General features: G+C 39.8%; 1 protein-coding gene across 1 annotated transcript in view; it reads right to left on the bottom strand.

The window, feature by feature from the left end:
- The window catches only part of LOC135697737 (frizzled-like), a 359620-nt gene extending 346378 nt beyond the window's left edge, over positions 1 to 13242 (bottom strand). Inside the window, exon 1 of the mRNA XM_065217542.1 lies at positions 11811 to 13242. Within this exon, the coding sequence (XP_065073614.1) occupies positions 11811 to 12488 (678 nt within the window). The 5' untranslated portion in view covers positions 12489 to 13242. The remainder of the gene's footprint in view (positions 1 to 11810) is intronic.
- Positions 13243 to 15011: the final 1769 nt, after the last annotated feature.

Genomic DNA, 15011 nt, shown 5'->3' with positions numbered 1-15011 from the left:
CATTTTGAAGTGAATTTCAAAGGAATTATAAAAAGACAACCGGTAGAATCGATAAAATTTGGGGAAATCACTAATGCTGTTCATTGCGGATTGTTTTTTATATCTGAAATGTTTTAGAAAAACTACTGAAATATCAGGGAATTTGTGTTTCTTAATTGTGTTGATACTCTGTCCCTTTCAGCTGTTGAAATATTCAGACAGAACCTTCTATCCTTTCTGAAGCTTGACAAATGTCCGATGACCTTTCCATTGTTATCTATGGATGTGCCATCTGCTAACAGGGACAACGTACCACCATCGTGGAGAACCAAAATTTATAAGGTGAACAGATTGAACAGGATCAACCTAGGATCAGATAATTCCGTACGTCTAGGTCTACCCGCGCAGTATTTGATGTGACACCATTCAGAAAGACTAGGAACGTTCCGGACCAAGACGAGTAAATTTTGAAAATAGAATTGTTGTAAAGGGTGTCCCACATCTAATTGCATCACGGGAAAAGCGCTGTCGAAAATTACCCATTGGGTATTTGCTCTTGAAAATTTGGGTAGAAGTAGTTTAGAGTGTATTGTTTACACTGTATTTTTTATCGCTATCAGTTTTTCGACAGTTAGAAAAATGGCGTCACTCGAAAACTAACGTCGCTAATTGATTTTGCGCAAGCACCTGGAAAATCCTCAACTCTCTCATCGGGACATCGGAAAACAACTCGGAATCGTGCAGTCAACGGTGAGTCGTGTGATTAAACGTTGCTACGAAACTCTGAGCATCGAACGGAAGGAGAAATGTGGTCAAAATGGATGTTTTATTAGTGATCAGGATCAGAACCCTAGCAAAGTCGATTAACAAAATTAAAGCAAATCTATATTAAAGTTTGCAGTTCCTATCATAATGAAAACTCATTTTGATTTCAATTGTCACGACATTAGTCTGATATCATATTGCTCTCGTTCAGAGAGCCAAGGACCGGGAGGAACTGCATACGTACAAGTGCAGAAGGCTCCAAATCGTGACGAACGACAAAATACGGTGGGATAGTCACGGGCCCGGAAACTGTACACGCAGATGCTTATGAAGCCTCATTGTCTCATCATGGATGATGAGACTTCCGGCAGCTTCCTGTTCTTTACCGCCCAGCATAAGTTTGATGTTCCGGAGGAAGTAAGGAAGCAGAAACTTTTAAAGCTTCCCAAGAAATAGGGGAAATGTATGTAATGTCGGCCTAAGTGTCCCTAATTTGGGCCCATACATAGATTCAGCAATCGACTAAAATTTCAATAGCAACCAAAAATAGACATTAGTACCGTTCCAATGACGCGTTTATCTAGATACAATTGATAAATAGCAGATTTTTAGCGATGGGCCCAATCTTAGATCCATTTCCCCTACATGATTTGGCAAGCGATTTGCTCATGTGGCAAACGGATTGCGCCGTTCGTGACTACCGGGGCTGTAAACGAGGAGTTTCTACAGAAGCGTCTGCTTCCTCTGTTGAAGCAACACGAGGGCTCTACAACCTTCTGGCCGGATCTATCTTCGTGCCACTATTCAAATGTTGCTCTGGAGTGGTACGAAGCCAACGGAATCACTTTCGTACCCAAGGACATGAACCCCCTCAACGCACCGGAACTAAGGCCCATCGAAAAAAAACTGGGCTATTATGAAGCAGGCACTACGGAAGCATCCCAAGGAGGTCAAATCTGAAGAAGACATGAAGAAAAAGTGGGTTTTCGTACAGAAGAAGCTGCAGCCAGATGTTGTACAGAACCTAATGAGTGGAGTAAGGCGTAAGGTGCGAGCATACGGTTATGGTATTGAAATTGAATGAAATTAACATGTCAAAAGCTTATTAATGGGCTTGATTTTATTTTCTCGAAGTTTGAAAAGGATCGGTCAAGTAGGTAATTTTCTACAGCGTTTATTTCGTTATGCAATTCGATGTGGGACGCCCTTTAACTTGAGCTCCTAGAGCACCACTTGGTCCCATACAGGGTTGCTTGACTCACTTCGCTGTAAGAAATGTATTTCGGAATTATGGAATAATCAGATGCGATAATGTTATTGTGATGTTGTTAATGACAAGAAGAGCTTCTTATATTTGAGTGTTTTTGACGCATATAACACGTCGATTTCGTTTTCTGAGCATCACAATCAATGACTTTATTATTCGTGGGCGTTAACTCACTATTTCAAGATACTTAAGTACTGAAGGATGCGGTTCAGCATCTGAAATGGTTCATCAGAAGTGCTGCTATCAATGTCTCCAATGGGTTAATATTTGATCTATCCACATTCCTTTATCAATTTTATTTCACACCAAAGAAAGCAAAAACATATCTAGACTGGGCTGACTGCATAACGTGGTTTGATGATATTTTTATTCATTGCAATCTTCGAAATTCCACAAGAGTGCTCACTCACATGTGGATTTTTCCCAACCTCGCTCTCACAAGTTCCACATGCTTGATTCGAGAGCAATTAAATTGTCCAAACCCATCAAGCTGTTACTGTGATTTTGCCTCTCGAACGATCAACCATATATGTGAGAAAAAGTTCATTTAAACTTACTGGAGCCCTTATTACACCACACTTTTCAACCATCTGACACATATCGACCTGGATCAATCACGCTGACAGACGTGAGTAAATGTGACTGCTTTGTCGAGAGAAGCATAAAATCGACGAGCGTGCAACTGCATTGCAATCTTCGACGTTTAGAATCCATTCGACGAGATCGGAAAAATGAAATTGGATTACTCTTCAGCACCGAAACCCAAAACTTCAATTTTCCTCATCAAAATCATCTATTCTGAAATCGTGTCATAATCTACGGAAAGCAACTGCATCCTACAGCTGGCTATTCAACAAGTAGCTCCACGGTAGCAGCAGCCCAAAACCTCTGAATAGGTGCATCAAACAACAGCCGAGGTCCATATGAAAGAAGAACCTTAACGGGGTAAAAAGCTATGAATAAAGATTCCACCCGTACGGCTTCGGCATCACCATCCCACCGTCAGAACGTACCAACCACGCTCGGTATATCTAACGAGAGTATAGGCAAGAGCAAACAGACAGCCAACCGGTGCACAATGGGGACTCAGGTGGCCAATAATCGACAATTGACTTTCTACGATTCTTTATTTGTGTTCGTTGATCGGGTACTAGACTATTCAGCGGAGAAAACCCCAGAAAATCATATCTCTAAAAAATGTACTTAGCAAGATACCGATTTTGAAAAAAATCGGTTATAAATAAATTTCACTTTTCTCGAAGTTGAAGAGATCTTTTCCTATGTTTGAAGATGCTCCTGAAATCTTACATTAGTTTCTTACCAAATGAGTTACAATATTTGGAGGCTTATCAGGGCCCGATTTGGAACCGTTTGAGCACTGTGGAGCGAAATTTTCAAATTTTACATTTTAGTGGCCACCCTGTATTAATGTCTATGTTGGGGTGCTTCATTTTGAAAAAAAAATAGATGAATTTCTGATAGGCCACTCCCCAGATCGATTCATAACCCTAAAATATGATATGTATGGGAACTACTATGGAAGAATTTTAAAAATCACTTATAACGATCTAACTTTGCTTCTACTCGTCTAAATGTTGAAAACATTTAATAGGGCAAATGACGGCTTCGGTATTATCTTATTCTATTATCGTCAGGGGGTAAACAACGTCCTCGAGAGCTCAATTTTAGCATGTGGATACGTTGTGTTTCAGAGCATCTATTGGCCAAATTAGAGTGCTCTAGGACTTTGTTTACCCCCTGACGATAATAGGTTAAGGTATTGCCGAAGCCGACATTTCCCCTATGTTGGTGTTATGACAATGACCAAAAAGCATATTGTTGTTACGATCAGTCTTACGACATATCAAGAAATTTAGAAATGCGAAAAAAATACATAATAGGGTAAATTTACAGAAGAATATGTGTAATAAAACAATGCCAATTTCATCACAACTACCACAGGCTTTCTGATCTTTGTCATGACAACCACATATTAATGTGTTTCAACGTTTGCACAACTACAATTAAAGATAGAGCAATGTTAGTGAAAGTCTATAATTTCCCATACAAACTCACCGAAATCTCCATACATGATTCAAATAATTGGCGTGACCTCTAGCTTCATCAATCTTTACCAGTTTTTGCACAGGAAAATATTTTGGAGTTATGAATCGAACTGGAGGGTGGCCTATCAGAAATTCATCCTTTTTTTTATTGAAGCACCCTAATGCACATGCTATCATCTCTTGAAATTTTTCAAGAATTCGTTGTGTCTACAGTAATGCAATATCTTGACTTCAGAATAGTTTGGAGAGCATCAAATATCTTATTGATACTATTCCATGATGTATTTGTTGTCAAGAGAGTTTCTTTAGCTTCACGGACTCATACAAATTTTCAGGACATTCCTGAAAACTTCATTGAGTCTGTAGAACTTCAAGATTTTAGCTCCAGAGTAGTTTGGAGAGTATAAAAATCCTTAATGATACCATTCCACGGGTATCTTGAGCTTCAAGCATGTTGACCAGCAAATCTTAATTATCAAATACCCGAAATTTTGGCAACTTTCCCGGTTGTGAGATATAAAGACTGGAACGCGCAAAAATTGGTCGACAAAAAACCGTTTTTTCATCAAAATTCATATCTCAAAAATCTTCTCATTTTTCTTTTGGTAGTTCGATTCATATATTTAAAGGAAAAAATGTTCGTTTATTCTTTTGCTTTGCCAAATCCGAACAACCGTGCCTTCCGCTCAACCCCTTTCATTAAATTTTGCACAGTGGTCTCATCCACCTTATTCGCCGCCGAACGCCAGTAAGATTTAAACTGCTGCTCGTTTGCCATGGATTTATTAGTTTTTTGAGATTCCGTTTGACCAAGGCCCAAGGTCTTTTTGAATAATTTCCCTTTAGGTATTTTCAGAATTCCTCCCTTAAGGGGCCTCCCTTAGCTCAGTCGGTAAAGGCGCAGCTACAAAGCAAGACCATGCTGGAGGTGGCTGGGTTCGATTCCCGGTCCGGTCTAGGAATTTTTCGGGTTGGAAAATTTCTCGACTTCCCTGGGCATAGAAGTATGATTAGACTTGCCACACCAATCATATCAATGCAAAAATGGTACAGGCATCGAAAGCTCTTAATTAATAACTGTGGAAGTGCATCAAGAACACTAAGTTGAGAGCACGCCATAAGCTAATATGCGATATGCAATAAGCTTGAAATGCGAAGAAGAAGAAGATTTTCAGAATTCCTCTAAAATAAATTTGAGCAAACTATAACTTCTCTCTGAGAGTCACATAAAAATGTATTCATCACAATCCGGAAATTCTTTGCAGAACACTCTAAAAATTCAAGGAATTTATCCTAAGATTGACTTCAAATTTTTATTGATTCTTCCATGAATTTACTGAACCTTCTTGATTATTAAAAAAAAAATTAATTCTCCTGAGAATTCCCATGAAATTTACATCAGAATTATCTCTATCTTACACCGACAAACCAGCATAAAACTTAAACTTAATTTTTGTTCGTAAATCTATAACGGCCGATTCAACTGTCCAGCAATCCGCTCCGTCAAAACCATTGAAATTTTTCATCTAGATCTAAGAAATTTTGTTGTTCTTAGGTAATTCCTTTATTTTAATAGGCACAATTGAATAAACATTACCGTGCCGAGATTTCTTGTTCACTATACCATACATCTTAAAGCTATAGTCATGAGGTACAATACAAAAAAAAATAAAGTCAGCTATCCAAAAAGCATCCTCCATCAGAACGGGATTCACTTCCAGTGGTTTCAAGGTATGGCAACATCGCCAAAGTGAGGCATAGCGCGTCCACTACACAAATGGACGCTAATTGTGGGTTTCACTCACACACTCATCACGAAACTGTTGCTTTTCTAGGTCGACGACCCATCGACCAAAAGAACTGCAGATGATGAAAAATGAGCACCACACAATGGTTGCTGCCGAGTATACAAATGATCGCTTGATACACATCGAGCTATATGTCTGGTCGTCTCGACAGCCACAGACAATAATGTGTCCAGAATAGATCTGAAACGACTAACTCATAAAACTTTGCACTCATGTTCAGATATCAGTGGTGTGTTTTGAGCAGAAACTTCATGGTAATTTCTATGGCCATTCATGTCGGTTAGTCGGTGTTTCAAAGACAGGAATTTATTCCATGGTCTTCTAAGTTAAAGTCTAGAATATAGTTGGTTGGAAATGTTATCTAGCATAAAGCTTTAGTGTGATAACTTATTAGCTAGAAAATGGTCTTAGAAGAGGGTATGTAGATAGTTCCGTTAGAGTACGGCAGTATGAAAATTGGATAGAAGTTGAAAATGAGCGAAGGGCCATTAATGCGACAGTAGAAGTCAAACGCACACTTCTTTGCCTAACTCGTACGATGTACGTGGAGATTTGAATTATGTCTTCTAATCTACAGGCAAAACAATGCTGATGATGGTACAGCACACAACAATCACCCTACTGCTTTCTCTCTGAGATGACTAAGTTGGCCATGACAAGAGGAGCAACAAAATAGTTCGGTAAAGAAGAATTGCATTGCCACCTCATTTTCAGGGTATCCATTCAAATCCAATATTCCAACTCCAGGCTATTCCCCGGTTATTAAAAAAAAAAAAACAACCAAAAAATCACCACTGCCTTTAACTAAAACGGCATTCAAAAAGAACTGTTTATAGATAATCATATTTTTTCAGCAGATTTGCTCTACAATACGTAAATGTTGCAGAAAAATATTAGATAAGATTTGCATTAACATAATGTTGATCTAGATCTTCAAAAGCTCATGGAAGCATGGATTCGTATAAAATCAAAGGGTCTCCTGCAAAAATTTAGCCTTAATGTTGCTTTGGTATGTTGAAAAAACATAAATCAATACGCAGTATTGAGAATTCTTAAAATCTTCCAGGAGTTTGGATCTATATGCCTTAAAACTTTTTGTGATATACAAAGAAGTGTTACCAAAATATTTATATTGTATTGGAGATATTTTACAGGTTAATACATATCTTGTTCGATTTTGACGTTTGAGCATTTTGAATCTCCGTTCGAAATATAATTTAAGATTTTCAATACGATGATTCGACCTAATGATTGAATGGGTAAACCTTCGGAAAGCCCCATAATATAATTGCCCAAGTAACAATTTTGGCTTTATCATGGTTTTGAAGAGGCCCTATAGGTTTAGAATTTACTTAAAGACCACATTGAAATTGGAAATGTTGCTTGTGTGGTTTGGAATATTAGGTTTTCCAAAATTCCTGGAGTTCACATCTTTATTCTTTCAAATTAATTTATATATTATATTATTATAAGTTATATTATTATACATTGTACTATTATATATTATACTATATACAATAGTAACTTTAACACTCATGGATCATTCGTGACTTATCCCGGTTAGATTTAAGTTCATGATAATGATGATTACCCCTAGGTTTGAACTGGATGATTTATCTCTAATAGCGAATTCGTTTATTATTAAGTTCCAACCTGGATCGGGTATCAAGATTGGGTCTGCTTGTTTCCTGACAAACGTCAGTTTGCTCGTTTGTTTTTAAAACCTAGCTCAGGTTGAGGTTCACACTGACAAAAAGTTCGGTTTCGCACTGGGTTGGAACTGGTATTATCCCCGATAATAAACGAATTCGCTATAAGATAATCAAGTACATTGGCTTCAGCGTGAGAGGTATAGATTCAGATCTTTATATTTTACAGGCCAACCAACGTATTCTACGATATCCTGACTAATCTTGTGTACCTGATTAGCACAAAGTGCAGAAATTATTATCTCTGGACCAATTATCTCATGATATTTTTCAAAAGTTCGTTAATTGTGTACGGTGTCGAACATTTGCAGGCCAGGCATGATCGGGCATGCAAGGAGTTTGAGATCGGACATTTTTTTAATTGGCATGAATTTGCTTCTCTATCTTAAAGTAGTTTCGTGACAAGATATGGCTCGGTTAGGCTTTATATTAACATTACTTTACTCGAAAAACTCTAGCAAAATAATACAAAAAATTTTTATCCAATGACAATCAAAAGAAATTCTAAAAAAATACTCTATAAGCTATCTTGGTAGGAGCAAAAAGTGAAAGAAAATAATAGATTTGTTTTGTAATTTTGAGTTATTTTAATACTTTACCACAGTGAAAGCATAATATGAAAATTGTTAACAGAAGTGTAAACAAATCAATATAATTATGTATATTAAAAAAATTGGTTGATTCCATGTAAAATTGCAAGTTTTATAAGGGTTTAAATGATTGTTGAAGACCAAATTATGGCCTACAAGACTATGATAAAACCAAAATTGTTACTTAGAATGAGTACACATTATCTCTCCCGGTGCGATTTGGATTTTCCCGCATTTTTCCCGGTTTTTTCCCGGCAAATCTGAATTCCCGGTTTTTTTTCCCGGATTTCCCGGTTTTTTCGGTTTGATGGATACCCTGTCATTTTGTATGTGTGAACGTACGGAATGTTGTCTCTATTTTTTTTATTGCTATTTACTATTCAGTTGTCAAAATGGCATCAAAGCAAGAGGAGCAGCGTATCAAAATTTTGCCGGCTCATAAACAAAATTCCAATTTTTCCTACGCAGACTTGGCCAAATCGCTGAAAGTGGCCAAATCGACTGTGATAAACGTTATTAAAGTGCTTGGGGAACGTTTGACGACTGCTAGGAAACCAGGATCAGGGCGAAACCGAAACCGCAGCGATCGGTAGAAGAGTGGCCAGTGTTTTCAAGTGTAATCCAAACCTTTCCATCAGATATGTCGGAAATAAGCTGGGATTATCGCAAACAACAGCGCAAAGAGCCAAGAAACGAGCCGGACTGTCAAAATACAAGGTTACAGTGACACCCATTCGAGGTGATAAGCAAAACACCACGGTCAAAGCAAGAGCACGTATGTTGTACCCGACATTGTTGACCAAGTTTGATTGCGTCAAGGCGTCCAGACGCACAGTGGGTGCGCTAGCTATCGACAGTTAATCGACTACCCGTCCGAACGTAACCTCGGCAGCAAGGATGCTGCCATTCCCATCGATCGATAGCACGACCGTACTCTAGTCGCACAGGGGGCGTTCTAGCCACTATTCATCGATCGGCCATCCGGCCGAAAGCAAGCTCGGGAGCGAGGCTGCGGGCGTCTCAGTCGATCGGTCCTCCGGCCGAAAGCAAGTTCGACAGCGCTGTGACCGTCTACGTCCATCGGTCACATAACCGTACTCCATCAGCGACCGTCAGCACCAACCACCGTCAACAGCTTTGTTCACCGAGTAGCCGTCCATCGTCAGCAGTAAGAAACTGAGGTTGCGTACCAAGGTCAGATTGGAACATTAGATTAACGAGAGTCCTTTATATGTACACCCTACTAATGCTCTAACTCAAAACCACACATGTGTAACCCAAAGATATATAGGGCAAAGCCAATGAATACAAGACGATTTCATCTTGCGAAAACCCTAGTTACCTATCAAAGCTTTTGGTGACGTTAGTTGTTTGGTTTGAGAGTCGATCGTTAGACCCGCCCTGAGTGAGCTAGCTGGGTTGGGTAGACTTTACAACGCGCATTTTCGCATCACGCTGAAAGGTGTGTTGACGCTTAAGCGGATTGGTTATACATTATATTAGGGCAGTGGTTGCATCTGTCCGTATCAGAAAGGCAGTCTCATTTTGTCAGTTGAGTTCCGTTTCTGTTGCGTGGTTGAGATCGGTTCCACTTCTGTTACCGATCCCGGTGTGCAAGATATCCACGGCACAGGCGTTCCAGAAAACAGAGGTGACGTATCGTTTCGTTTAGTCTGGCACGGTATTTGAGTCTGCCGCGGAAACATCTTGTTACAATAATGTACCATGAACATACGTGAAGGCGGATTTCAAGCAGCTCTCAGGTCAAGTGTTTTGCACGGCTACCGAAAAAGGACAAGTTCAAGATAAGTTTAAGCAGAACAAGTTGTCAAAGTTCCCGAAAAAATACTTGGTTTGGCTGGTGATTTGCACATGTGGTCTGAAAAGCGGAATTTTCGTGATATCTGGCATTATTAACTAAGATTTTTATGTAAAGGAATGTTTGCAAAAACGCCTGTTGCCTTTTTTGAACAAACACAGTTATTCCGTACTGTTTTGGCCAGGAATGGCATACCGCCAACAACGTCCAAGTCGTACTCAAGGATAAAAACCCTCCAAACTAAAAAATTGATTTGCAGCTGAGTTATTGACGAAAGAGAAAGTCGATAAAGAGAAGCGGTCAATACAGCTAGGCCCTTTTAAAATGTTTATCTTGAAATGAGGTTAATGCAACAGCAGTACAAATTCAGATTGATGGTGTGAAACGTAAAGCCCTGTAGTTCGCATTTGGAAAGTCGGAAGCCTAGTATAATAATATTCCTGTAATTTGGGACCGTTGGACTTCAAAAAGAAATAATGGTTTATCATTTATATAATATTATAATCAGTTTCACCAATTTTTGACCGTTCCACCCTTTAATCCTGATTTTTATTAAACTTTTGTTTATCCAATAGCTGCAATTTCCAAACATAAGACTAGATGCCTCAGCAACTTGAGTGCGGTACAATCGATAGAACTGTTTCAACACTCATCGTAGGTACATGAGCAAATCGATGAGCATCTCTTTTTGCCAGTGATGGCAACTGGGGAGTTCCTGAAAGTTGTTCTTGCTCGCTTTCTACTCTCTATATACAATTTCTAGACTGCCGTTCTCTAACGGAACTATCAACTCTATACTTTCATCTCCTCATATATCGTATAAAATAACCACTTTAAGTCTGTTATTTGAAACTTAGCACCTCCACTATGTAAAATCGTAAACTTCACGCAGAAATACAAACAAAATAGTTAAAGTATGCTGTTTGCAAATTTGCTATTTATTTCGCAGTTTTTATTCTCGGCATGGATGAATAGTATTATGAACATCTAAAACGTTAAAATTGTCTAATAATACTTACTGTACCGACTAAATCATTAAAGTAGTGTTTTTCTAGCTTTCATGTGGAAGGCACATTAGTCATGGGCAGTGTTGCAGAAGACTCTGAACTTCAAGATCGTAATTCCAGAGAGAGCATTTAATATCTTAGAGATACCATTCTATGATACGAATGTCATCATCAAGCTTTACAAAGCTCGGACTATGAATTGAAATGCCAGAAACGTGCTTCTTAGACCACTTTGAGTCTCTTGAAAACATCAAGTTCTTAACTCCAGGAAGTCTTCAATCCGAATCTCAAATGGATGTTTTAAGTTGTGCCTAAAAACTTATCAAATAATGCATAGCAAGCAAGAACATTATTTTTGACCACCTCCTTGCATGGAGATTCCCCATAGTGCGGTGGCTCAGTTTTGGATTTTGAGGCTCTTTTTTTTCTGCTTCCAGGGCAAACATTATCGTTTCGTCCAACTTGGCTGCTTGGTTCATGTTTGACCGACACACTGCGAGCAGAGTCTGTGTCTGTGTGTGTTTGGGTATGTTGTTATTATTGCTCTTTTTTCAGGGGTAAAGAGCTCGTACGTACAACCATTTGCCAGGCTGAATGAGGAAAACGTGTTTGAAATGAAAATTTTGCTTCTTTATGGAGCAGGAACGTTCTTGCCGCTTCAGAGTTGGCCGTTCAAGTGATGAGTGAGTTCTTTGGATGATGGTAACGGGCTTATTTCGGACATTGTTGTTTGTAGAGGACGTGATGGCCGTCTTATTGGATCATTATGAGGTTGATGACGATGATAAGTGACTTCTTACCTTTCCTCCTACGATTAACTGATAGCCCATAATGGTTGGAGCCTTCAGCTGAACCGGACAAATGAATCCCAAATCTCGATGACTGATGCCGACGTGGTTTCCGGTAGCTCCAGAATGGACGTTTTTCCTCGGGACATGTGGCTTCGTCGGATGCATTGCACTCGTGGGCATTGGAGTACTTTCCGAAGAGTTGTTTTGCGAAACGCACAGCTCTTTACCATCCTCTGGGAACTTGCTGCACTCCAAGTTTTCCGGCCATTGGAAGTCGAAAGTCCTCATAATTGTTTCGCAGAGCCGTGCACTCTCGCACAAGCTCCGACAAGGTGGAATGGGATAATTGAGAATAGTACAGACAGGTGCGTACAGGGTGCAAAGAAAGAACTTAAGATCCGGACTGCAGTCGATCTTGACGAGTGGTATGAACTGATGAACCTCCAATGCAGCTTCCTCCTGCTTGGTGTGACCAATCAGGTTTGGCATGATGGTCTTGTTGTACTGGATATCCGTACAGAAGGGTATTGTTATCATCTCGCAACGATTGTGATGCTGAAAATCATCCACGTTCATGCTGGATATTTCATGACCACCAAAGGTTTCCTGCTGCTGGATGGCCAATCCAGCATTGGCGTAGCATAACACCAGAACAATCGATCTGATCATCATACGCATTTTAACCATTTCCAAAAAAAAGAACTAATGGTTACTCTTCACACACTTCGATTCATATGCTCTTTTCTTTAACTCCTTTACACTTCACACACTTTCCGGTGTTATTTCAACACGCACACACCGACAACTTCAAAATGCAATCAACAACATATCAAAAGATCGCCGATTACTCTTAACACTAACACCACCAAACAACCGGCGACGGCTGTTTGGATCTCATCAGCACTGCACCGCCGCTTCGTATATTTTTAGACGCACCACCGCACCAATACCACCGCACACTCAGCAGCAAACTGCCTCAAATTTACAACATTCTGACTCTATTCTTCGCACTTGAATGCAATAAAACTCGATCCTCGTTCTTCAATCACCGTCCGCGACCATTCACCCCAATGCCTCAAGACGCTCGTGTTCTATAAGACACACTCTCGTCCCTAGCTGCTTCTCCTCTGACGAACTCAATGTTGACAAAAACCAGATGTGACAACGCTATCTCACTCGTTGCTCTTTATCATCCAGTGCAACAACACGCGCGCCTCCTTTGATCTGCCTTTGATCGCCGCCGCCGACTGCGATACCGTGATCGACACAATCGCCGATTTTCGATCCTTTTTCAATCAAAACTTGTTCAATTCCAAACTGGCAACAGCAATCAACCCAAGTAACACCAAATAATTCACAATAATTGACCGTTTTACGACCGAAAACCGCACGCAGGAACACCCGAAAACCGACGAAACGCACCAACCGACGGCGAAAGCGTCCGAAATACTACTAAAGACAAGTGGCAGTGTGCAGACAGACACCCGCGTTCCCGATGGGAAGACGAAGAAGATCCGAAAAATAAAATACTGCGCAAGGCATACACACAGCCATCTGCCCGAAAAATGTACACAATTATATTGTTGTTGGTTGGTCTTCTTTCTCCACATGGCCTGTGTGTGTTGGTGTAGGCTACAAGTTGTAAACAATTAACAGTCAGTCAATGAGGTTATGCGCAAAGGATGCCAACAAGAAGAAAGAAGAAGAAAAAAATATCAACACTCAAAGATGGAGAACAAAAGAGAACTGTCAAAACCTTCGGAGGCACTTGTTGACGTTTAGCTGCGTGAGGGTGTGAGAGAAAAATGACGGATAACGAGTGAACCGCGGTGCTATTCGATTTCCAAATATTATCCAAGAAAACGGTTTTGGTCTTCGGAAGGATTTTTTAGCCGAGGCATCCATACAGTATTGTCTAGATAAAGCTGATCTAGATATAATGAAATTCCACCTGGCGGAGACTAGTGGAACTGTGAGCGCTAGTTGGAAAAAGTGCTCTAAGATGGCATTCAATTCATAGGTTGTAGCCTATAAAAGTGGTTCTTGTAGATTGAAGAAGATGATTGGAGAATAGACTACAAGGATTTATGATTGTTTCCTAATTTGATTATAGAGGGCTATGGAATAGCGTACATCGATAGGTATATGATTTTCTTTCGATATAGGGGTAAGAGGGGCATAGTGAACAGGTGGGACATAGTGAGCATCCCGTGCACCAGCTTGGACTACCGGCCGTTCTGAACTAATTTATTGGTGTTAGGATCAATATCATAATGATATTGAACTTACTACCAGTTGATTTGTTTCATGAAGCTAGATATCCAGAGCCAAACTGCGGGATGCTCACTTTGACCCACCTGTTCACTATGCCCCTCATCCCCCTAATTGGTCTAATAAAAATATTTTAGCACAATTTAAGCATTTTTTAGATCCACAATTTAATCACAATAGAGGCCAAATTTCGACTAATTTACTTTTTTTTTTTTTTTCTTTGATTTGTTTTCCGTCGATCTTGTTTTCCGTGCTGAGCACCAATGCTACCGACGCCAGGAAGGCAGCTCCCACACCTGGACCCTACCTATCGACCCATCAACTCATGAACCGGGGACCAACGGCTTTACTTCCCTTCCGAAGGAAGACGTGATCAGAGATGTTATGCCTCAGAACATCCCGGCGGCGCCGACTGGGATTGAACCCAGGCCTGCTGGGGTGAGAGGTAATCACGCTTACCACTACACCACCGGCGCCGCTTATACTAATTTACTTGAATACTATAAATACCTACCGCTGATGTCACAAGCTATTCTTGAGTGGGTCACACTCACAGGAATTAGAATTTAAAAATGATATACACGCAAAACAAATGGCATGAACATAAACTGCCAGTTCTTACAATGGACGAGCAAGTTTTTCTAGAATTAATATTTTCTTACAAAACCATCATGAGATTATTTTCTATGCACATTCATAGGCATAGCCAGGGGGCGAACGCCCAATGTACTATTCACCCTTGTGCTATTTATTTTAAAGACGAAGAATCGAACGATTTGAAATTTACTAGTTTTATTGCAATTACTGATTTCACTAAACATAATCATGTTGCAGTTCGTTTATTTCTTACGCATTGTCTAGCGTTCATAAAATGTAAATTGCAACGCTTACACCAGATTTACTTTTTCTCAGATGGATCAGGAAGCTAATTTAAAAATA

The sequence above is a fragment of the Ochlerotatus camptorhynchus genome, unplaced genomic scaffold (assembly GCF_037179485.1).
Source record: "Ochlerotatus camptorhynchus isolate MF236.1 unplaced genomic scaffold, CSIRO-AGI_Acam_v1.1 ptg000077l, whole genome shotgun sequence".
In the NCBI taxonomy this organism is placed as follows: Eukaryota; Metazoa; Arthropoda; class Insecta; order Diptera; family Culicidae; genus Ochlerotatus; species Ochlerotatus camptorhynchus.
The sequence above is the reverse complement of the archived record's forward strand: the minus strand, read 5'-3'. Positions and strand labels throughout refer to the sequence as shown.